The sequence below is a fragment of the Spermophilus citellus genome, assembly GCF_964194105.1.
Source record: "Spermophilus citellus genome assembly, chromosome: 15".
Lineage (NCBI taxonomy): Eukaryota > Metazoa > Chordata > Mammalia > Rodentia > Sciuridae > Spermophilus > Spermophilus citellus.
Window position 1 is genome coordinate 45135927 of NC_138195.1, and position 22791 is coordinate 45158717.

General features: G+C 59.9%; 1 protein-coding gene across 3 annotated transcripts in view; it reads left to right on the forward strand.

Moving 5' to 3' along the window:
- UNC5B (unc-5 netrin receptor B) overlaps positions 1 to 13689 on the forward strand; it is a 72910-nt gene extending 59221 nt beyond the window's left edge. Inside the window, exons 3-17 of one of the 3 annotated variants that reach the window (XM_081267116.1) lie at positions 277 to 420; positions 781 to 884; positions 1979 to 2159; positions 2834 to 3001; positions 3577 to 3741; positions 3915 to 3947; positions 5968 to 6162; positions 6408 to 6800; positions 7365 to 7452; positions 8383 to 8551; positions 8637 to 8870; positions 9822 to 9971; positions 10420 to 10584; positions 11317 to 11498; positions 12915 to 13689. In XM_081267116.1, coding sequence (XP_081123242.1) covers positions 277 to 420; positions 781 to 884; positions 1979 to 2159; positions 2834 to 3001; positions 3577 to 3741; positions 3915 to 3947; positions 5968 to 6162; positions 6408 to 6800; positions 7365 to 7452; positions 8383 to 8551; positions 8637 to 8870; positions 9822 to 9971; positions 10420 to 10584; positions 11317 to 11498; positions 12915 to 13080 — 2537 coding nt within the window. In that variant the 3' untranslated portion in view covers positions 13081 to 13689. The remainder of the gene's footprint in view (positions 1 to 276; positions 421 to 780; positions 885 to 1978; positions 2160 to 2833; positions 3002 to 3576; positions 3742 to 3914; positions 3948 to 5967; positions 6163 to 6407; positions 6801 to 7364; positions 7453 to 8382; positions 8552 to 8636; positions 8871 to 9821; positions 9972 to 10419; positions 10585 to 11316; positions 11499 to 12914) is intronic. The other 2 variants (XM_081267117.1, XM_081267118.1) reach the window with 2 other exon arrangements.
- The last annotated feature ends 9102 nt before the right edge of the window (positions 13690 to 22791 follow it).

Genomic DNA, 22791 nt, shown 5'->3' on the forward strand with positions numbered 1-22791 from the left:
ACAGGGAGGCTTCCTGGAGGAGGTGGTCTTGGTCCTCCCACGAGCTTTGGGGAAGAGATTTGCAGAGGGAGTAGAACCTGCAGGGCCTGGAGGCCACATGGAGGGTCTGGGTCCTTCCGCTGAAGAGTCTGGAGATGAGTCCCGGGATGAGTGCGGAGCTCTCCAGGACTGTTGGGTCCATGTGGGATCCAGGCCAGGCGGGCAGTCGCAGCTGGAGCAGTGACCAGCTGGTGGCTGTGGCAGTGTGGCCTGCCCCTGACCCGCTCTCCCCCCCAGGCCTGCGGGTGCGCGAGGTGCAGATCGAGGTGTCGCGGCAGCAGGTGGAGGAGCTCTTTGGGCTGGAGGATTACTGGTGCCAGTGTGTGGCCTGGAGCTCCGCGGGCACCACCAAGAGTCGCCGGGCCTACGTGCGCATCGCCTGTAAGCTCCCCGGCCCCTCCAGGGCCTCTCCCTTCCCCTGGACGCCAGAGGAGGAGCCCACTTCTATGGCTGGAGATGCCCTCTGTGGACACTGGGAACCCGCCTGCAGCTCACAGGGTTCCTAGCCCAGAACTGGGCATTCCCGGTGGCCCTCCTCATCTTACAGAGGGAAACTGCCAGCTTTCTTCCCCACCCTGGGCCGCCCTGGGCCGCCTCGGCTGCGGACCCCCAGTTCAGGGAGGGAACCCAGTTCCCCTAGCACACGTCAGCCGTTCCCTTGGCTGCACTGCCCTCTGGTGGCCATGGTGGGTACTTCAGGTGCCCTTCTGCCCCCACCTGACTGTGCCCTCTGCCCTCCAGACCTGCGCAAGAACTTCGACCAGGAGCCTCTGGGCAAGGAAGTGCCCCTGGACCACGAGGTTCTCCTGCAGTGCCGCCCCCCAGAGGGGGTGCCTGTGGCCGAGGTGAGTGGGGACGTGGCCATGCCAGGTAAGGCTGAGAGCAGACAGGTCTCACGCATGTCACAGGTGGGGAGAGGCTCCGAACCGAGAGGGGAGCCATCACCCCTGCAGAAGGTGGCACAGGCCATACCCCAGCAGGCCCTCCATGGGTGGGGACACCAGGGCTCCTTGGGCACTTGGGCCCCATCTCCAGTAGGCCTGCCCACCCAGAGCCAAGGCCCTGACTCATGGATACCGAGAGGTCTCAGTGTGTCCCCATGTGCACCAGCCCCAAGGCTGGTGACCTTTGCCCTCACCACATGGCCTTTGGGTCCAGGGCAGTGCCCCCTTGGGTCCCTTCTCGCCACCGCCCTCATGCTCCAGACACTCTCCCCGTCCTCACTCAGATCCTGCACGGGGGGCCCAGGAGTTACAGCTGGGCACGGGCCCAGGGGCGGGGTGGGGGGACAGACCTCCAGCTTGCAGTCGGCCCCTGCTCCCCCCAGAAGCCTGCGCCCATCACGGAGCCTCCCCTCAGCCCACACCCTCCTCCGGGTGGCGGGAGACCAGCACCTGTGGTATAGCTGCCACTCATCAGGCTCCCACGAGGGCCAGGTCCCACATGTGGGCATGCAGTCACCCCTTGGGCAGCTGGGAAGCAGCGCTGGAAGGGTGAAGTGGCCACCAGCGAGCAGGAGCAAGTGAGTGGCAGAGCTGGGACAGGATCCCAGGAGGCGCGGTCCCAACCATCCGCCAGGCGCCACTCCAGCCAGAGCTGGTGGAGGAGGTAACAAGGCCAGGTACCCCCCGCTGCCGGGCGTGTAGTCCTCGCCCCGGCCCTAGGGGGTGCTGCCGTGCCCCTCCTGAAGACGGTAAAACCGAGGCCCTGGGGGTGGGTCTCCTCCCAGGCCGCCACGCTGGAGGACAGGGCTCCCAGCTTGGTGCCCGGCCCTGTGGAGGTGCCTCCCTGGGTCAGCACTGTGGGATGGACACAGATAGGACTGCAGCTCTGTTTGTGGCCAGACCCCTCCTGTCCCTCTAGGTGGGTCCACACACACACCCCCCTCCCCGTAGGGGGCAGGCCCTGAGTCCTCCCCACCCCCATTCCTACCCCACAGGTGGAATGGCTCAGGAATGAGGATGTCATCGACCCCACCCAGGACACCAACTTCCTGATCACCATCGACCACAACCTCATCATCCGCCAGGCCCGCCTGTCAGACACGGCCAACTACACCTGTGTGGCCAAGAACATCGTGGCCAAGCGCCGGAGCACCACGGCCACCGTCATCGTCTACGGTGGGGCTCTGCGGGGAGCGAACGGCCAAGGGGGGAGAGGGCCTGGGGCTCTATGTCCCACCACCCTGCCCCAACCCAAGGCCAGCGGGACCCCTGAACAGGCGGGGAGGGGGCAGCCCTGAGAGGGGAAGTGAATTGCCTGAGGTCACACAGCAAAATTAGTGGCCAAGCCAGACCTTCCTGGGTTCCAAGTTGGAACTGGACCCTGGTCCAGAGCCCCTGGCCACCTGAAGAAGACCTCTGCCAGGCAGCCAGGTCAGGGGCCCCAGTGAGGACCCCCACGTCCCGCCTGTTGTCCTGGCAGACTGGGGACTGCTGCTGGGACTGTGTGCAGCTCTCTGCTGACCCCTTGGCCTCAGAAGTGCAAGGGAAAGAGCCACAGCTAATGTGGTTCTAGAATGCTCTAGAAAGAGTCCCAGGTCGCCCGCTGTGAGTGGGTGACCTGAGTAAGTGCTGGCCTCTCTGGACCTTTGTTTCTCACGGCATGAGGGGTCAGGGAGCAGACAGTGACCCCCCAGGTCCTCCTGGTGCCCGTGTCACGGCCCAGCCTGGCCGGTGGGAAGGGCCTCCCCATGGAGGTCTCAGCAGAGAGACCTCACTGGGAGTGGACGTGGGCTTGGGGGCCACAGTGACCCACAGCCAGGCCACCTGGGTGACGACTGCTGTCCCTACAGTGAATGGCGGCTGGTCCAGCTGGGCAGAGTGGTCGCCCTGCTCCAACCGCTGTGGCCGAGGCTGGCAGAAGCGCACCCGGACCTGCACCAACCCCGCCCCACTCAACGGAGGTGCCTTCTGCGAGGGCCAGGCCTTCCAGAAAACCGCCTGCACCACCGTGTGCCCAGGTCAGGGCCGCTGGCCAGGTGGCACCCTGCCCACACCAGCCCGCCCCATCCCCCCCTACCTGCATGACATGCCAGAGTCAGGGCCACATTCTCCCCAGTGTCCACAGGGAAGGGGGCCGCCCAGGCTGGCCCAGTAATCCCCTCTCGGACCTCTCGCTGAGGCTCTGGGCTGCAGCCTGGGCCTCTTCCCTGCCCCTGGCCAGGGTTCCAGAGCTGCCATATACAAGTGTCGATGCACTCGGTCCACGGGGCCCTGTCCTGCTAGCAGTCTAACCCTCTGTCTCCTGCGTCCCCGTCTGCCTGCCCCTGCGTGTCTGGCTGTTTTCTCCCTGTGGCTGTGTGTCCCGGTGGCGGCGGGGTTTGTCCTCTGGGTTTGCAGTTGTGCATCGGGTTGTGTCTGAGCACTTCTGTGTTCTCTGTCCACCTGGTGCCCGTGGCCGCTTGCTGGCCTGAGGCTGCGTGGCCGTGGTGTGGGTTTCTCTGTGGCTTGTCTCCCTGTCCCGCCGCGGAGGTGTGTGCGTGAGCGCTGCTGTGTGTGTGCTGCGGGGTGACCGCGCCTGCACCTGCTCCTGCAGTGGACGGGGCCTGGACGGAGTGGAGCAAGTGGTCGGCCTGCAGCACCGAGTGTGCCCACTGGCGCAGCCGCGAGTGCATGGCACCCCCGCCCCAGAACGGAGGCCGCGACTGCAGCGGGACCCTGCTGGACTCCAAGAACTGCACAGACGGGCTGTGCATGCAGAGTGAGTCCCGGGCCTGGACCAGGGAGGACGCCCAGCCCGCCCCGGTGCCAGCCGCCACCACAGCCTCAGGCTCTGCCCCCACAGCCGACCCTCACCTGCGCCGTGTCTGTCGCCCTCTCTGCACCCTTTCTTATCATCTGTGTCACTGGCTCTCCCTTTATTTCCCTCAACAGATAAGAGGACTCTAAGCGACCCCAAAAGCCACCGTAAGTCCATCTCACGGCTGTCCTCTTTCGCCCCGCGGTCCTCCCTGGCTGGGGCTCCTCCTGCTTTGGACGCTGCATGTCTGCCCTCCATCGTGGGCAGGCAGGCGGGCCCTGGGCTGACGGGGAGGCCCCCAGAGACCCCTGGCTCCCCCGTGCCCGGCAGGAAACTGAGTCTCGGAGGGAAGGCGGGACCTACCCGGGGACCCCCTGGAAACAGCAGAACCAGAGCTTGAGCCCAGAATATGTGGCCAAAGCTAGTGCTCTTAGCCCTGTGCCCTTGGCCTCCAGCCGTGGGGCAGGGCCAGCGGGCAGGACCCCACCTGTCCATCCCAGTGCCCTGTACTGCAACCCGGCAGCTGGGCCACACCTCCCAAGTCACCCCAGATGCCCACTGCCCTGTGTCCCGAGAGCCCTGTGCCCCCGCCCCACGGGTCCCCATGGCCACGGACCTGCACAGTCCAGAGCAGTAAAGCATCCGGCAGGCCGGCCGTGGTAACTAAAGTACAGCGTCCACGTAATTCTGGAATCATGAGACCAGCAGTGAGGCCCTTGGCCAGCCCCCTAGGGGACCAGACTGGTGGCTGATTACAGAGTTTAAATCACGAGGCAAGTGGCCCCAGTGTGGGCAAGGACATCAGGTTCAGAGCCACACCACGCTGGGGAGCAGTGCAGGAGCCTCGGGAAGTAGGAGCCCAGGCCTTCGAGGGACCTGTGGTCCACGGGGGGGGGGCAGGGGCCAGGCAGCTGTCGGAAGAGAGCAGACGTCCAGGCGGAAGGCCATGGCCTACTGCGACATAAGGCTTGGGCTGACCCCCGGGGCTGGGGGAGTCTGGGAGAGGGAAGTGGCCTTACAACTGAGGCCCACAGCACAGGGTGCTTCCTGGAGCTCCCAGAAGGGCCAGCGGAAGGGCAGCCATGTCAACGGCTGCCACCTTGGCTTTGCCTGAGCTGGCCAGTGTGATAGCCACTGGTCACATGTGGCTATTGAAGCTTATATTTAAATAAATTTAAATAAATTAAACGCAAATCAGGGGAGTACCGGGGATTGAACTCGGGGGCCCTGGACCACTGAGCCCCCTCCCCAGCCCTCTTTTGTGTTTTATTTAGAGACAGGGTCTCGCTGAGCCGCTTAGGGCCTCACTTTTACTGGGGCCGGCTTTGAACTGGCCAGGCTCCTGCCTCGGCCTCTGAGCTGCTGGGATTCCAGGTGTCCGCCACTGCGCCCAGCTCCCAGTCAGTTTTAGTGAACTGGTGGGGCTTTGGCTTCAGCCCCGTTCTGTTGCTCAGAGGCCACGTGTCCTGTGGCTGCGTGCGGACACTGCAGACATAGAACATTGTCATCATCATGGAAGGTTCTGTTGACCTCGCCTCCTGTGTCTTGACGCCTTCCTGCCTGGCCTTGGAGAGTGTTCCCAGCTGCAGCCTCCCCGTGTCACATGGGTCACCTCCATCCCATCCGTCTTCCACCACCCCCACTCCATGGCTCATGTCACAGCGCCCCCACCCCCACCCCGCCCCCAGCAAAGCCTTTGGAAGGGCACTTGTGAAGATCTCGAGGATCAGGACCTTGGCCCTATGGCGAGTGCAGCAGGCTCAGAGCGAGACTGTGGTTTAAGCCTCAGCTCTGATAGGACAGATCATGTGGCCAGCGTCCCCGAGTCACAGTCCCCGTCTCCCCAGCAGTAAGCAGTGAGTTCACTGGTGGGTGGAGGCTGGCCGGGGTCTGGAGACCATTTTACTAGTGTAGAGACTGGCTGGGGGCTGGGCTGGGGCTCGGTGGCAGAGCACTTGCCTGGCACGTGGGAGGCCCTGGGTCCCATCCTCAGCACCGCGTGTCAGTAAATAAAATAAAGGTCCATCAACAACTAAAAACGTATAAAAATACTTTGAGAGAGAGAGACTGACTGACTCGGAGGCTCCCAGGCTGGCCCGAGGTCCCCAGCCTGCCACGGCAGACCTCAGTTGACCTCAGCACAGGACCAGCGGGCCTGCCCCTCATGTAGCCCTCCTGTGTCCGCAGTCCTGGAGGCCTCGGGAGATGTGGCCCTGTACGCGGGCCTCGTGGTGGCCATCTTGGTGGTGGTGGCGGTCCTCATGGCCGTGGGCGCCGTGGTGTACCGCCGCAACTGTCGCGACTTCGACACGGACATCACGGACTCGTCCGCTGCCCTCACTGGGGGCTTTCACCCAGTCAACTTCAAGACAGCAAGGCCCAGTAAGGACCTGGGCATGCCGGGGTGGCATCAAGGCAGGGGACCTGGGGGTGCCCAGGGGTGACCAGAGCCCGGGCTGCCTCCTCCCTCCCAGGGTTTCTCCGGAGCTTGCCTAGAGCTTCCCGAAGTGGGTGGCTGTCGAGCCTTTGCAGCTGGACCTTAGGTGGGACAGGAGGGCACCTAGCCCGGACAGGGCAGGACCCGGCCAGCGGGGCATGCCTGACTGACCATCACCCGCCTCCGACAGGCAACCCTCAGCTCCTGCACCCCTCGGTGCCCCCCGACCTGACAGCCAGCACCAGTGCCTACCGCGGGCCAGTGTACGCCCTGCAGGACGCGGCCGACAAGATCCCCATGACCAACTCGCCCCTGCTCGACCCCCTGCCCAGCCTCAAGATCAAGGTCTACAGCTCTAGCACCACTAGCTCCGTGCCCAGCCGGCCAGATGGGGCCGACCTGCTGGGGGTCACCTACCCGCCGGGCACCTACCCTGGCGACTTCTCCCGGGACGCACACTTCCTGCACCTGCACAGCGCCAGCCTGGGCTCCCAGCAGCCCCTGGGCCTGCCCCGGGACCCGGGCAGCAGCGTCAGCAGCACCTTCGGTTGCCTGGGCGGGAGGCTCAGCATCCCAGGCACAGGTGGGCCTGTCCCCTGCCTCTCGGCCGGTCCCTGCACAGCTCACCACCCAGCCAGCAGAGGACAGGGCTTCCCTCCCCCCATTTCTCAGATGGGGACAGTGGGGTTCAAGGGCAAGAGGGGAAGACCCAGGGTTCAGTCCTCCTCTGCTCCTTCCAGGCCAGGGGCACCTTGGGTCAGCCACTCGCAGAGCCTCACCCTCTTTGTTAGTCGGGGACAGTTCAGCAGCCCTGCAGAGTACTGTCCGGGGTTCCAGTGGAGAAAGGGCGCCCACCTCAGTGCAAAACTGGTCATCAGCACCGTCCCGCCTTTGCCCTGAGCTAGGTGTGAGGGGCCGACACCTTCAGGCCCCAGGCAGTGTCAGCAGCCCTGTGTAGTGGACAGGCCCGCAGTGGCCATGACTGGGCCTCTCCTTGCATCCAGGCCCCAGACCCCAGACGCTGGCTGGTGACTGCTTGGCACTCGGATGTCTTTCCCTCTCTGCCCTGTGCTAGCCACCTCCCAGCCCTGTTCTCCTGACTCCCTCCCCCCTCACCCCCTCCCTGCTGACCTCCCTCTCCCCCCAGGGGTCAGCCTGCTGGTGCCCAATGGAGCCATTCCCCAGGGCAAGTTCTACGAGATGTACCTGCTTATCAACAAGGCGGAGAGCACCCTGTGAGTAGAGAACCACCCTACCCCGGCTGCTCCACCCTGCCTCCCTCCCCACCACCTGCCCATAAATCATAGAAGTGGAGAGTGGTTGACAGGTTACAAATAGGACAAAGGGCTAATATCTTCACTATGTAAAAAGCCTTTATAAACTAATAAGAAAAATTGAATATCTCAAGATGAAAATGAGCAAAGGATATGAACCAGGGATCTCTCTCTCCTCCCCACCACCACACACAGTGACCTGTAGTTTATGAGAAAACATTCTACCTAATTCGTAGTGGAAATTAATGAATATCTGTGAGGTATTGGGAATTATCTTTGCTTAAGGAATTCACAAGGATTTTTTTTTTCCAAACAATAATATCTTCATCCTCCCAGAGCCCAGGCACTTAGCCCTGCATGGCATGATGGTGGGAGTACAGACTGGTACCAGCCCTCTGGAGGGTGATTTAGCCATATCTGTTAAGAACGTTCCCGCCAAATGCGGTGGTCCAGACCTATAATCCTAGCCACTTGGGAGGCTGAGACAGGAGGATTATGAGTTCAAAGCCAGCCTCAGCAACTTATATCAATGAGGCCCTAAGGAACTCAGCGAGACCCTGTCTCTACATAAAATTAAAAAAGGGCTGGGATGTGGCTCAGTGATTAAGCGCTCCTGGGTTCAATCCCTGGTACCAAAAAAAAAAAAAGTTCCCCAAATTGCAGAACCTTTGAAGCCGTGTGCTAAGGCTTGGTGGAGAGTGCTCTGATGTGACCACAAAACTCTGGAAACAGCTTCAAGGTGTGCACCAATTCCTCTGCCTCCTCCGTCCCCAAAACCTCGGGGTCCGGAGCTCGGTGGCAGAGCCTTGCCCTTGGCCCAGAGCAGCCTGTGCCCTTGCAAGTCCTCAGCCTCCTCTCACAGCCTCCTTTCTGCCCTCTGCTTGACCCCAGCCCGCTGTCAGAAGGGACCCAGACAGTACTGAGCCCCGCGGTGACCTGCGGGCCAACGGGTCTCCTGCTGTGCCGCCCGGTCATCCTCACGGTGCCCCACTGTGCCGAGGTCACTGCTGGCGACTGGATCTTCCAGCTCAAGACCCAGGCCCACCAGGGCCACTGGGAGGTGAGGAGCGCAGGCTACCCGACCTGCCGGGGAGGCCCGCCAGGATGCCCAGGGCCTGTGCACGTCAATCCTCTGTGCCCTGCAGGAGGTGGTGACCCTGGACGAGGAGACCCTGAACACCCCCTGCTACTGCCAGCTGGAGGCCAGGTCCTGCCACATCCTGCTGGACCAGCTGGGCACCTATGCCTTCACCGGCGAGTCCTACTCCCGCGCGGCCTGCAAGCGGCTGCAGCTGGCCGTCTTTGCCCCGGCCCTGTGCACCTCCCTGGAGTACAGCCTCAGGGTCTACTGCCTCGAGGACACGCCCGTGGCCCTGAAGGTACGGCCAGGCCTCAGCCGGCCTGGCACCTTGCCAGCTGCCGGCTCCCTTCCTGCCGCAGCCCCAAGCGGGAGACAGGCAGAGGCTCTCGGGGCTCCTGCTGGTCTGCGGGAGGGCAGATGGGGAGGGTGACCTCACACCTGAGCCCAAGACAGTGGGGAAGGGCATCCAGACAGAGCAGGGCTGCTGCCACTCGTGTGGCATCCAGCCTGAGCAGAATGCCAGCCCCCTGCCCCTCCCTCCCTGGGCTGTGGTCCGTCCCGTGTTGTGGGCTGAGGCACCATAGGTGAAGGGCCGGGGGGACAGGGTCTCCTGCTGGGATCACCTGTCTGGAGCCCAGGCGGCTCGGGAAGGGCTGGAGGCTGCTGGGGAATGCTCTTAGGCCTGGGTCTCTTGGTGCTGGGCACTGGCTGGTCCACTCTGGCCAGAGAACAGTGTGGAGATCAAGACGAAAGGTCTACTGATGGGCTTGCTTCTTATACCCCTCTTCTTGTCTGTCCATCCGCCATCCATGTTGAGTTCTGTTCATGTGCCTACTCAGTGACAGCCCACTGTCCCCCGCCATCTCCCTTCCATCCGCTTATGTTTCCTTCCAAATATCCCTTTATTCACGTCCCACCCATTTCCACACCCACTTCCATAGCCTTCTTTCTCTTCCTGTCTGTCCGTGCAGTTCTCCATCCGTCTGTCCACACCGTTAATCTCTCCCCCCAGTCATCTATAGGTCCACTCATCCATTCCCCTCTCCCACTGTCTGGTTTTCCGTTTGTCCATCTGCTGTCCTGTTCATCCATCCATCTACCCACATGTCCATTCACCCAAAGCACTCGCTCACGGGTCCCCCGGGTCCCGCACGTGCTCAGGTGGGTCCCTGCGCCCCACCCCTCAGCCGCTAGTGGAAGGGGCCCAAGGCCAAGCCTGATGCAGTCCCTGCCCCCGCCCTGGCCGCAGGAGGTGCTAGAGCTGGAGCGGACGCTGGGGGGCTACCTGGTGGAGGAGCCCAAGCCCCTGCTGTTCAAGGACAGTTACCACAACCTGCGCCTCTCCCTGCACGACGTCCCCCATGCCCACTGGAGGAGCAAGCTGCTGGCCAAGTACCAGGTGAGGCGGCTGGGGGGCCTGGGGGCACCCGGCTGCTCCTGCCCCCGTCCCAGCCTCGCCCCTCACGGCCCTCACGCCCTCTGTCTTGCCCGGCCTGTCTTCGTGCCATCCTCAGGAACACCCCAGCCTCTGGGCCCGTGACAGCCTGCCACTCTCCCATGTCACACAGAGCCCACACCCATCGTCCTCAAAGAGGCCTCGCCACCTGAGTGGGCGTGCCTGGCCAACTGTCCTGGCTGCCCCTGCCACACCCTGCAGCGGGGGACCCCATCGGCTCCCTGAGGTGTCCCGGCTCAGGCACCCATGCACCCCCTCAGCCAGCCAGCTCAGGGGTGCTTCACAGCTCTTCTCCCCTTCTGGGGGGAGACCTGAATGCACCCGAGGGCCCCGCCCTCCTGGCCTCCAGGCCCCAGAGCACTGGCTGGGCCCTGACCCCTGCCTCCCGCAGGAGATCCCCTTCTGTCACATCTGGAGTGGCAGCCAGAAGGCCCTGCACTGCACGTTCACCCTGGAGCGGCACAGCCTGGCCACCACCGAGCTCACCTGCAAGATCTGCGTGCGGCAGGTGGAAGGGGAGGGCCAGATAGTCCAGCTGCACACCACGCTGGCCGAGGTGAGGCGGGGCTGCCGCACACGGACCCGGGGTCCCCTCCCATGGGCAGAAATGCGTCTCCCACAAAGACCTTGCCTTCACCTCCCGAGTCATAGCAGCACTGGTTAACAACCATCACTGTGTGCCATTCCTGTGCAAGGTACATGTGACCAGGTGACACGTCACCTCACTAAATCGGCACAACCCCAGGGAGACAGTTGATGGTCCACGTCTGGAAGATGAGGAAGCAGGTTTTAGGGAGGGCAGGTATCCCACAGTCACGACAGCAATGGGACCCAGGTCAGCACAGGGACAGAGCCACCATGCTCAGCCACTGTACATCCAGACTGAGGTTTAAAAGCCCAGCCACCCAGGGTGACGATGCTGCTCCTCCTCCTCAGTGCAGTAGAAAGAGCCCTGCGCCAGCTCTGCCTCCCACTAGCATGGGACCCTGGGCTCTGCCCCCTCTGGGCTGTATTTTCCTCATTATAGAAACTGGTCTGCGTGGGCTGCACTGTGGTGGGCTCTTCAGGCTTCCTGACCACGCGTCAGCCTTAGCCAGGAGCAGATACCTGCGATGACAATAGAAGTCTATGGTGACACACCCCTGAGGGCTGGGGAGCAGCCACACGTCCTTGGGCTTGGGAAGGAGTCTGCTCCTGGGGGAAGAGGCCCTGGCCTGAGCAGCTGGCCAGGGCAGAGAGCCCAGAGCAGCAGATGCCCAGCACCGCGGCCCTCTTTCCTCCCCTCCAGACTCCTGCTGGCTCCTTGGACGCCCTCTGCTCTGCGCCCAGCAGCGCCGTCACCACCCAGCTGGGACCCTATGCCTTCAAGATCCCGCTGTCCATCCGCCAAAAGATATGCCACAGCCTCGACGCCCCCAGCTCGCGGGGCAGTGACTGGCGGCTGCTGGCGCAGAAGCTCTCCATGGACCGGTGAGTGTCCGGGACCAGAGCCCAGGTGGCCTCGTCCTCGGTCTGGTAGGCAGGGGTGGCATCAGTCTCCACCATTGATGGCAGGTCAGGAGCTCGGTTTGGATGCGCTAAGTCTGGGGATGCTGCTCCAGGGTGGAGGGTGGCGCTCCGAGCGCCAGCCTCCGAGCCAAGCAGGCTGCAGACCACCTCACTCTCCAGGCTGTGCCTTCCCACCGTGGTCTGCAACACGCCCCACCTGCCCATCTGTGGGACGACCTGAGAATCAGACCAAGCCCAGGCACCAGCTAGGTGGGGTCACCACCAGCACCTCAGTGCCAGGGACAGAGCAGATGTCCCCAAAACACTTGCCTAGTGACAGAACACACTTCGGTGTCAAACTCATTGTGAGGCTGGGGCTCCGTGGCAGAGCGCTTGCCTCACACGAGGGAGGCCCTGGGTTCGGTCCTCAGCACCACAGAAAAATAAATGAATAAATGAGGATAATCCACCTACAACTAAAAACGAATATTTTAATTAAAAAAAAAAAAAAACTCTTTGTGAGAACTTCCAATGCTAGAGGCCTATGATGACAAAAGTGACTCATTCAATGTCCACCCTGCCCCGAGCAGGTGCTGTAGACAAGATCTTACTGGAGGGGCTGGGGATGTGGCTCAAGCGGTAGCGCGCTCGCCTGGCGTGCGTGCGACCCGGGTTCGATCCTCAGCACCACATACCAACAAAGATGCTGTGTCTGCCGAGAACTAAAAAAAAAATATTAAAATTCTCTCTCTCTCTCTCTCTCTCTCTTAAAAAAAAAAAAAATCTTACTGGAAATGACGAGTGAGGACTCTCAGATGGCACAGGCCCTGTTCCTGCTCTCGGGAGTCCACGGGGCAAGACCAGGCAGGGAATAAGGGGGAGGAAGCCCTGTGGGTGGTGCAGGCCTGTCGCCCCTTCAGCTTGGGAGGCAGAGGCAGGAGGATCGCAAGTTCAAAGCCAGCCTCAGCAACTTAGTGAGGCCCTGTCTCAAAATAAAAATGGCTGGGGATGCGGCTCCGTGGTAAAGAGCCCCTGGGTTCAATATCTGGTACCAAAAGAGAACCGGGCAGAGGCAGAGGAGAGACTGGCCGCGTCGCCCCGCCCCCAGCCCGCTGTGTCTGTGGACAGGACGAGAGAAGGCTAGACCCTTGCTTTGCGTGAGTGTGGATCCTGTCTGCAATGCCGGGAGTGACTGACAGGTTCCCATTTAAGAGACGAGACTGAGGCTCCGAGAGGGCCACTGACTTGCCAGGGCCACTCAGCCTGCTGGGATTCAGACCCAGGACTACGGGACGCTGGAGCCCACAGTCTCCCCACCTCCTGTGCTTCCTCCACCCCAGGCTCCTGGGAGGCACTGAGCGCTCCCGGTGCCACATGCCCCTCTCCTTCCCACTCCAGGTACCTGAATTACTTTGCCACCAAAGCGAGCCCCACGGGCGTGATCCTGGACCTCTGGGAAGCTCTGCAGCAGGACGAAGGGGACCTCAACAGCCTGGCGAGTGCCTTGGAGGAGATGGGCAAGAGCGAGATGCTGGTGGCCATGGCCACTGACGGGGACTGCTGAGTGCCCAGAACCACGGGCCATCAGAGACAGGTGGTGGCCATGCACGGAGGCCGGGGCAGCCTCCTCCCCCGTCCGACCACAACCAGCCTTAGAAAAGCCACGCCCTGCGCTGCCCAGAGGGCCGGTGCTCCTCGCCTGCTGCCTCCCTGGCCTCACTCCCCCTGGGAGCTGGGGCAGGCCCTGGGCAGTTCTGTTCCCGGGTCCCTCGGGTCGGTTCCGTTCTCACACTCCCTCTCCCTCCGCTGCGGACTCCTCCAGCCCCACTCCCTCTCCCTCTCCCCCCGGGTCCCCACCGACGCTCCCTGTCCACAGGCAAGAAGGGAAGGAGGGCAAGCAGGCGCCTCCGGCCAGCCCCGGAGAAACGCCCCCCCAGGAAAGGGAAAGCCCAGTTTCTTAGGAAACGCAAACCATTTTTTATCCAGATATTTGGATAGGTCCTTTTTAAGAAAAAAGAAAGAAAGAAAATGAACAAAAAAAAAATGGAAAACTTTTTTCCCCCCAGTACAGGTGAGAGTGGGTGTGTTCTGGCCTAGTGTGTGTGTGTGTGTGTGTGCGCGCGCGCGCGCGTGTGTACGTGTACGTGTGTCAGGGAGAGACTGAGCGGACTCTGAGACTAAGGTTCTCTGCTGCTGAGGGATCTTTTTGGACTAAAGGCCTCAGTTCCCCAGCGGTGAAGGGAGTGGGTCAGGCAGGCTCTTGGCCCGAGTTGCCCCCAGGGACCAGGACAGGGCCCTCCCACAGCCCGCAGACCCCAGGAGGAGCAGGTCGGGGGCGGGGCAGCTGTGGCCGGGCGAAGGCCCTTCTGTCTTCCTGGTCTGGTGGCTCCTGGGAGGCGTGTGGCCTGGAGTGGCCCCCGGAACTGAGCCGAGGACACACGCTCCAGGACCCCTCCCTCCTGGGGAGGGGCCTGGGTCACTGCAGCCCCACCCAGCCAGCAGCCTCAGACCAGGGGACTCCTGACATCCAGGACCCACGGTCTGCCCTTGCCCAGCCTCTGCTCCCGTGCCACGGAAGGGGCTGTCAGAGGCCTGTCACCCCACGTGGCTCTGGGGTGGCATTGGGGCAGGTGTTGCTGTCAGCCTGGGTGGGGAGACCGCATGTCCCCCAGGAGTGTGGAGGGGGTCCAAGCCCCACCTCTGATCCCAGCAGGCGCCTCCTTCAACCCCCCATCACTGCTGTGTGGAAGTGGGTGGGGCTCCCAGGATGGAGGAGCTGCCCCCCCAGCCTGTTCTGGAATGTTCCAAGGGCCTCTAAGGAGAAACAAGTTCCCGGCCCCTTTTGGCCTGACCACAGGGCAAGGACCAGGACCTCACAGTGGACAGGGGGTTCATCCAAGGCTGCTGCTCCCCCTGGGTCCCCGAGGCAAGGCAGGGGCCAGTCTTAGCACCTCAGCCTTTACCACTTTGGTCTCCTGAGAGGGGAGCAGATGTTAGGGCTGCGGTCCCAGCATGTCCCCAGCCTGGCCTCCCTGCAGTGGACCTAGGGGCTCCTGGGGATTCTTCCACCCACCACTGGAGGAGGGTTGGCCACAGGCAGGGGAGGCCTGCTGGAGGCTGTAGAGGGGATTCCTTCCCTGGGCCGGGTTCTGGGCTCTGGCCCAGGTGGCTCTGTGGCACTGCCTTAGGGCTGCAGTGAGCCTGTTGTACCAACCCGCTCCTGTGGGTTGCCCCCGCCCCACGCCACTGTTTACCAGCACAGGTGAGGGCCTCTTTCTGTCTGGAGATCACAATCCATGGTGGGCTCTGCTGGTGCTGCCCCCTCACAGGCTCCAAAACACCCACCTGCAGCTCAAGAGCAGGAATTGAGTTTCATCTCTGCCGTGAATCCGCTGTGTGACCTTAGGCACATCACTGCCTTCTCTGGGCCTAACATCCTTTTTATGCCTAGAAGGCCCTGCAGCTGTCTGGGGCCCACACCATTCTCTGGGTTTTGGAAGCGACCCCTCATGGATAAAGTTGCCACAATCTGCCTGCTATGTCCCCTCCGCCTCCCAGGACAGGGGATCTTGGTGGTGGTGGTGGGGGGGGGGGGGCCAGCCAGTTCCAATCTGACTTCCAGAAATTGTGGACCAGAGCCTGGAGCTCAGAACCAAACGCCGGGCCCTTCCAGCAGTGGTCCCCACACTGCCGCCTTGGGGTGGGGTCGGAGGCAGCTCCGACTCCTTCCTGAGGAGCAGCCTGGGTGCAGGGGCCTCTCAGGGCCGCACAGTGGTGTCCCGTCTCTCGTCCCTTTGGTGTGTGTGCGCCTGCGTTTCTCCCGGGGCACAGAGGATGCCCCTCTGGGAAGCTGCGCCTGTCCCCACCTGCGTGGGGGGCGTGGCCTCCTCTCCGCCCCAGGTTTGCACACCTGGAGGTGGGGACCCTTCTCTGTCCCCCCAGTCCACAGGGTGTCAGTGCATCTCCTACGTGCCTCTGCCTTCCCTGCCCCGGGCTGTGGCACCCGGGCCAGGGGCCGCCTCATCTCCTGGACCAGCCAGGCCCCCCAGTCCCCTTCCCCAGCTCCCAGGCCACTGAGCCGGGTCCCTTAGCAGGCCTCTGAGGACAGGTGACCGGGAGCCTGGGAAGGGGGCCGCTGTCCTGGGGACAAAGGGCTGGACCCCCTGCCTGGGCCATGGGCACCATTCTATGTCCAGAGGGGCACAGGACCCAGGGCTGGCCCCCGATCCCACCTGTGTTTCTTCTGTAAACTCTAACCTGTACATAGCGTTTAGCATTCCTATTGTAACAAAATTGATTTTTATGAAATAAATTATATTTCCTAGTCTAATAAAAAAGTCCAAGTCGTCGTGTGCTGTCTTCCTGACATCTGTCATCAGCGATCGGGAAGGACTGTCCTGTTCCTCTCAAAATCCTGTGAGGCCAGGGGTGGCACTGTGGGTCTTCAGCTCTGAGCCCTGCACGTGATCACACCCACTGTGCAGAACAGAGAACTGACGCAGAGAGGGAAAAAGACTTCCCTGCGACCCTCAATGAGTCCCATGGCTCTGCACCTGGGCCCTGTGCTGTCGTGCTGCCCGCCTGCAGGATCATGGATCTGTTCAAGGCTCGTTTGAGTCTGCCAGGGGCTGGCTGGGTCATGGGTTGAGAGAGGCCCCAGCATCCCTGCCTCCCCGTGCAGGAGACACCTCCGGGGGCTGAGGCGGAGGGGTCAGTCCAGAGCCCTCACCTGGGCCAGGAGAAGAGTATGCAGGGAGACAGGGCTGAAGGGCAGACTGGGCTCCTGTGACTTTGGTCCCCGGGCTGCCATGCATGGTTGGGCTGGTTACGCACTGGACAACAGCAGCCCACCGAGCGGGCGAGGCACCACCCACAGGCAGCAGAGAGCTGTGCATTGACGGTTTCCAGCAGACAGCAGCAGAGTCTGGTTCTAATAAAATCAGTACAGTGCTGTCAAGTCTCCCCGAGACGGAGGTGACTGGGGATGAGGGAGTCCCCTTTTCTAGCCGTGACAGGCCATTTAATCTGGTCCCCTTTGCAACATGGTCCTCAGGTTTCCTGGTGTGAGTTGGAGCTGGACCCACGTTTCCCAGCATGCACTGTGTCTCTGAGGAGAGCCTGTGGTCTCCTAAAGTCTGGGGTGAGTGCCCCTCTGGTCCCTTCATGGAGAGTCCCCATGCCCATCAGCATGTGGAGGGCCAAAGTCCCCTGAAGAAGCTGCTCTCCTGTGACCACCCGTGTCCCTGGAACTCAACCTGCTCGTGCCCAGGAGTGCGTGGTGCCCACAGTCCCTGCCAGCCCTGACCTCCTGGAGCCTGTGCCAGGGTCACCCAGCCATCCCTCTGTGCAGGGAGCATGTGCCTGTGGGCGGGTCTCAGACGGGACGTTACCAGGACACAGGACAGGGGGACCTGCTGTCTGAGGAAGCAAATGGCCTTGTAGGGAGGCAGAGCCCTGGACAGTGTGTGTGTGTGTGTGTGTGAGAGAGAGAGAGAGAGAGAGAGAGAACACGCACAAGGGAGAAGGAGGGGGGGACACCCCTCGCCCAGGGGGGCTCAGACACTGTACCTGCTGGGCACAGTGACACACACCTGTAATCCCCGTAACTCAGGAGGCTGAGGCAGGAGGGTGGCAACTTCAAGGCCAGCTGAGCAACTTAGTGAGACCCTGTTCAGAGTAAAAAGTAGAAAGAGTTGGGGACATAGGTCAGTCGTCCATTAAAAAGAAGGAGAGAAAGAAAGAAAGAGGAAGGAAGGTCGGTCTCATTGTGGTTGCTGAGAGTCCACCGTCCATCTTGGAACTCCCCCACTCTGAGACCCCTGTCAGGCAGGCCCCGGGCCCAGGGCTGTCGGTGCCCAGCCTCGCGCTGCCCCCCACCCAGCAGCAAGCCGAGCCCCCACCCAGCAGCAAGCCGAGCCCCCTCCCGCTGTGGTGGGAAGCTCCTGTCCAGTCCCTGCACGGGGAAAGCCCAGCCTTCCTAGAACTGGCCCAGGAATCAGGAGTCCCCATTCCTGGCAGGACACTGCGTCTCCCGTATCCCTGCCCTGCATGGACGGAGAGCTGGAAAAGGGGGACCCCAGGTGCTGGCTTTCCAAGGTCTAAGCTGGGGAGGGGGTGGGGTGGAGGTCCATGCTTCCTTGTCAAGGAGTCGTTCCAAAATCCATCAGCCCCTCCTAGGTCCCAGGACTCCGGAGCCACACCTGGAGGTGGGCAGGCAGGTGGGCAAGGGGCTGTGGAGGCTCAGCGAGGCCCCGACTGGGCCCGGCTTTCTGGAAAGCGCCAGGTCTTACACATTGGATGGCTTCTCTGAGACGTGGATTCTCGGTTGTACAATGTGTGGAGACACGGAGGCAAAGGTCACAGCCACCTGTCCCCGCCCAGTACTAGGCACTGATCCCAGGGTGCCTTACCACTGAGCTGCATCCCAGGCCTGTTTATTTTGAGAGAGGATCTCACTAAGTTGCTGAGGCCAGCCTCCTGCCTCAGCCTCCTGACTGACTATGATTGATCCTGGGTCTATGGACAAAGTTCTGAGGCCTGGTTTCTGTGGCCGACCCCAATGTCAAGGTGGTGTGGGCCATCCCGTGAGACTCAGCCACTTGCTTTTATGAAATTTCTTACTAAGAGAAGATGCTGATGTCCTTTTGTGACAGACTCTATGTGAAGGCTGCTGTCTGCCAGGGTGCTGAGACTGTGTGTGTGTGTGTGTGTGTGAGTGAGAGAGAGAGAGAGAGAGAGAACTTGGCAACACTAACCAGGATTGGGGGACGGTGTCAACAGGTGCACCAGAGTCGGTGCCATCCCAGCAGCCCTATGGAGTGGCCCAGCCCAGTCACTGGGGACGGAACATGCTCCACCTGTTTCCTTAACCGAAGAGGCCTCCCCAAGGCAAGGTCGGTGATTCCTGGAAACTCTGTCACAGGCAGGCACAGCACTTGGGGTGTGTGGGTGTTCCGTAGGACTTCAGGACACCAAGACGATGGCAGAGTATAAGAAGGTCGCTGTTGGAGGACGAGAGAGGATACTGGTCACGTCCCTGATTATGATGTCCCATTGCCATGACAGTTCCCACCACTGAGGATTATCACCACGATGACTCCGCCACGGGTTCAGCATTTAAAAATGACCCATAGGGCTGGGGATGTGGCTCAAGCGGTAGCGCGCTCACCTGGCATGCGTGCGGCCGGGGTTCGATCCTCAGCACCACATACAAACAAAGATGTTGTGTCCGCCGAAAACTAAAAAATAAATATTAAAAAAAAAAAATTCTCTCTCTCTCTCTCTCTCTCTCTCTCTCTCTCTCTCTCTCTCTCTCTCCCCCCCCCTCTCTCACTCTCTCTTTAAAAAATAAAAAATAAAAAAATAAAAAAAATAAAAATGACCCATGGGGTAAAGTGGGCAGTATTCAAAATTCTCACCATTGTAACCAGTGGGGACAATGGCAAGGTCTTCCATTAGGTCCACATAGGAAGAGCAGTGCCCTGCAGCTAGGCACATAAGACATTGGTTTCAAGACAAGGGGCCCTGCACCTCTCTTCTCAGCCCTGTCCACTGTGCCTCAGAGAGCACTGCCTTCACCTCCAGCTGCACCTCCACCTACACCTACACCTACACCTACACCTACACCACCACCTCCACCTACACCTACACCTGCAACTCCACCTGCACCTCCACCTACACCTGCACCTACACCTACACTTACACCTCCAACTCCACCTACACCTACACCTGTACCTACACCTGCACTTACACCTACACCTGCACCTACACCTACACCTGCACCTACACCTGCAACTCCACCTACACCTACATCTGCACCTCAACCTGTACCTCCACCTCCACTTCCACATTACCTTCACCTGTACCTCCAACTCCACCTCCACCTCCACTTCCACCCACAACTCCACCTCCACCTTGACCTGTACCTCCACCTCCACCTGCACCCGCACCTCAACCTCCACCTCCACCTCCACCTGTACCTCCACCTCCACCTGCACCTCCACCTCCACCTCCACCTGCACCTCCACCTCCACCTCCACCTGCACCTCCACCTCCACCTCCACCTCTACCTGCACCCCGACCTGCACCTCCACCTCCACCTCCACTTCAACCTCACCTTCGCCTTCACTCTCAGCTTAACTTCGCCTGTACCTTCACCTCCACCTCCACCTCCACTGCACCTCCAACTCCACCTCCACCTTCATGTCCACCTCCACCTCCACCTTCACCTCTACCTTCACTTGCACCTCTACCTCCACCTCCACCTTCACCTCCACCTCCACCTGAACCCCCACCTGTACCTCCACCTCCACCTCCACTTCCAACTTACCTTTGCCTGCACTTTCAACTTACCTTCGCCTGCACTTTCATTTCCACCTCCACCTCCACCTCCATCTGCAACTCCACCTCCACCTGAGCCTCCACAACCACCTCCATCTCCACCTTTACCTCCACATCCACCTCCACCTTCACTCCCACCTCACCTCCTCCTCACCTCCAAATCCACCCACACCTCCACCTCAACCTCCACCCCCACCCACACCTCCACCTCCAACTCCACCCCCACCCGCACCTCCACCTCCACCTCTACCTCCACCTCCACCTCCATCTTCATGTCCACCTCCCCCTCCCCCTCCACCTCCACCTCCAACTCCACCTGCACCTCCACCGGGACCTTTTCCTGCATGGGGCATTTCCAGACCAATAAGCTGAAATCATTTGTTTCTAAAAGGCTGACATTAAAGAAATACCCACAGGAGTCCTCAGACAAAGGATTCCCAGAGGAAGTAAGTGCAGAAAGAAATGAGGAGGGGAAGGCATCTTCCAGTACACAGAAATTAATGGGGGCTGTGGAAAGGGAAAACGCAGTGCCCGTGAGTATTAAATAATGCCGAATAATTATTTGAGATAGCAACACAAAAGTTGGGGTGCAGTAAGTGGAATTAAAGTGTTCTAAGGCACTCCCATTACCTGGGAAAGTGGGAAACTTGTTCATTGATATTGAACTTGAGATCATGTATGGATGAACATAATCTCCACTGAATATTAAACACAAAAATGTGAAAAATGAATAATTTTTTCAATTACTCAAGCCCCAATGGAAGAAGGAGGAGGAGGAGGAGGAGGAGGAGGAGGAGGAGGAGGAGGAGGAGGAAGAGGAGAAAAAGGAGCCTAGACCATTTGGGCTAATAATAATAATAAAAAAAAAACCACTGGAGTTAAACTCCAATGTTTATCTGTCTACCAATAATTATATTAAATGTAAATGGACAAAAGACTCCAAGTACAACGTAAAGAAGTCAGAATGGACTTTAAAAAAAAAGTGCCACTTATAAGAAACACAGCTTACATACAAGGACATCTGATAAAATTAAAAGGGTCTAAAAAAGATACATCAAAGTAACACTATCCAAAGTAATGCTAGTGTAACTAAACTGCAATTAGAAAAATAAACACTAGGGGGGGAAATGTATAAATATATGACATCAGCAGAATAAGGAATAAAATAGGTCACGTGCCCATCAGGGCAGGTTACATTTTCCAATACAATTGCAACAATATCACCTATCTGATATGCTCTTCTTCCCACTGATCTTGACACTTTTTCATCAAGAGGGGAAGTCTGTTCCTTTCCTTGGAACTCAGGAGGACCTTTGTGACTCCTTGACCCACAGGGTACAGCAGAAGAGACCTTGTGTGACTTCTGAGATCAGGTCATAACACTGTATGAATCTCTGCCATGTGCCGTGGCGCACATCTGTGATCCCAGTGCCACAGGAGGCTGAGGCCAGCCTCAGCAACTCAGCAAGGGCCTGTCTCTAAATACACACACACATACACAAAAAAGGCTGGGAGTGTGGCTCTGTGGGAAAGTGCCCCTGGGTTCAACCCCCAGTACTGTGGTGGGTGGGGGCACCCAGATGTCCTCCTCACTCTCTTGTGACACACTCATGATAGGAGGAGGCCTGAGCAGTCAAATAAAGAAGCTGCATGTTGTGGCCAATAATCCCAGTTGAGGTTCCTGCCAACAGCCAGCGTCACCCAGACACATGTAAGTGAGGACACTCAGGTGACAGCAGTCTTTGAGTCTCCTGAGTGAGGCCTCTGACACCAGGGCAGAGACCTCGTCCCTGACCACAGCAGCTGCAGCATCATAAATGGTGGACACCAACCACTGCCTTCAGGGCTCCTGGGTTTGAGCCACAGTGACCAGAATCGAGGAGCTGCTGGGGCACCAGAGCACTTGGTGCCTTGGTCTGGGTGCTGGTGCTGTGGGTGCATCCACTTTGTGGTCATTCATAAACTCCGCACCGAGGATTTGCCCACTGGTCTACGAACAGGTTACGACGCGTCCACAAAAAGCCACAACCCAACCACAACCCAAGAAAGCAAAAGACAGTGGAAAGCATTCAGTAGAGTGCGGCCGCGAGAAGGCAGAGGGCTGGGAGGCGCCTGGGCAGATGGAGGCACCTGGAGCCCAGGAGGGGCCAGCCTTAGTGGGAGCCCACGACTGCCAAGCGTAACTGAGAAGAGAGAATGGGCGGGTGGAGCAGAGTTGGGGCTGAGGAGTAGGAACATGGCGAACTGGGGGCATCTGTCTCCTCTGTAAGGCAGGACGCAGGAGCCAGAGCATCTGGGTCAGCAAGTAGAGGACAAAGGTGTGTCCAGTTCTCATGGAGAGCAGGGGCCACGACAAGGGCTGGGGACTGCCTGTCTCTGCCTGGCAACTGCAAATTCCAGCAGAACCACTGGCCTGCTGGTGACTCCAGGGAGGCCAGGGCGTGTCCACCCAGGGCGTGGCAATGAAACCAGATTTAAAATTAGGTAGTCAGTGTAGTTAGGTAAATCGGGTCTAATATCGAGTAAGATCTAAAATGGAGGCCAGGTAGAGAATGAATTCCGGGAAACGCAGGACAACTCATGAAATGTTAATGAAGTCCCGAGAAAAGCCCTAGGCCCGAAGCCCATCCCAAAGAAATGTTAATGAACAGCCCCAGCAGGTTTGAAGATAGCCCATCCCAAAGAAGTGTTAATGAAGTCCTTCCTGCCCAGATTACTTCCTTGGCCCACCTGTGTCCCACCCCTCGGGCCTTCCCACCTACATTCCATCACTGAAGGAACTATAAAAAGGGGAGACAACCTCACTTCCACGGATTCCACCTCTTGGGTCCCCTTCTTCCTCGGGAGAAGTCTTTTCTGCTGTCCTTTAATAAACTTCTAATTTCTACTCTGACCTTGCCTCGGCGTGCTTCTCTGGTGTTACTCTTTAACATCG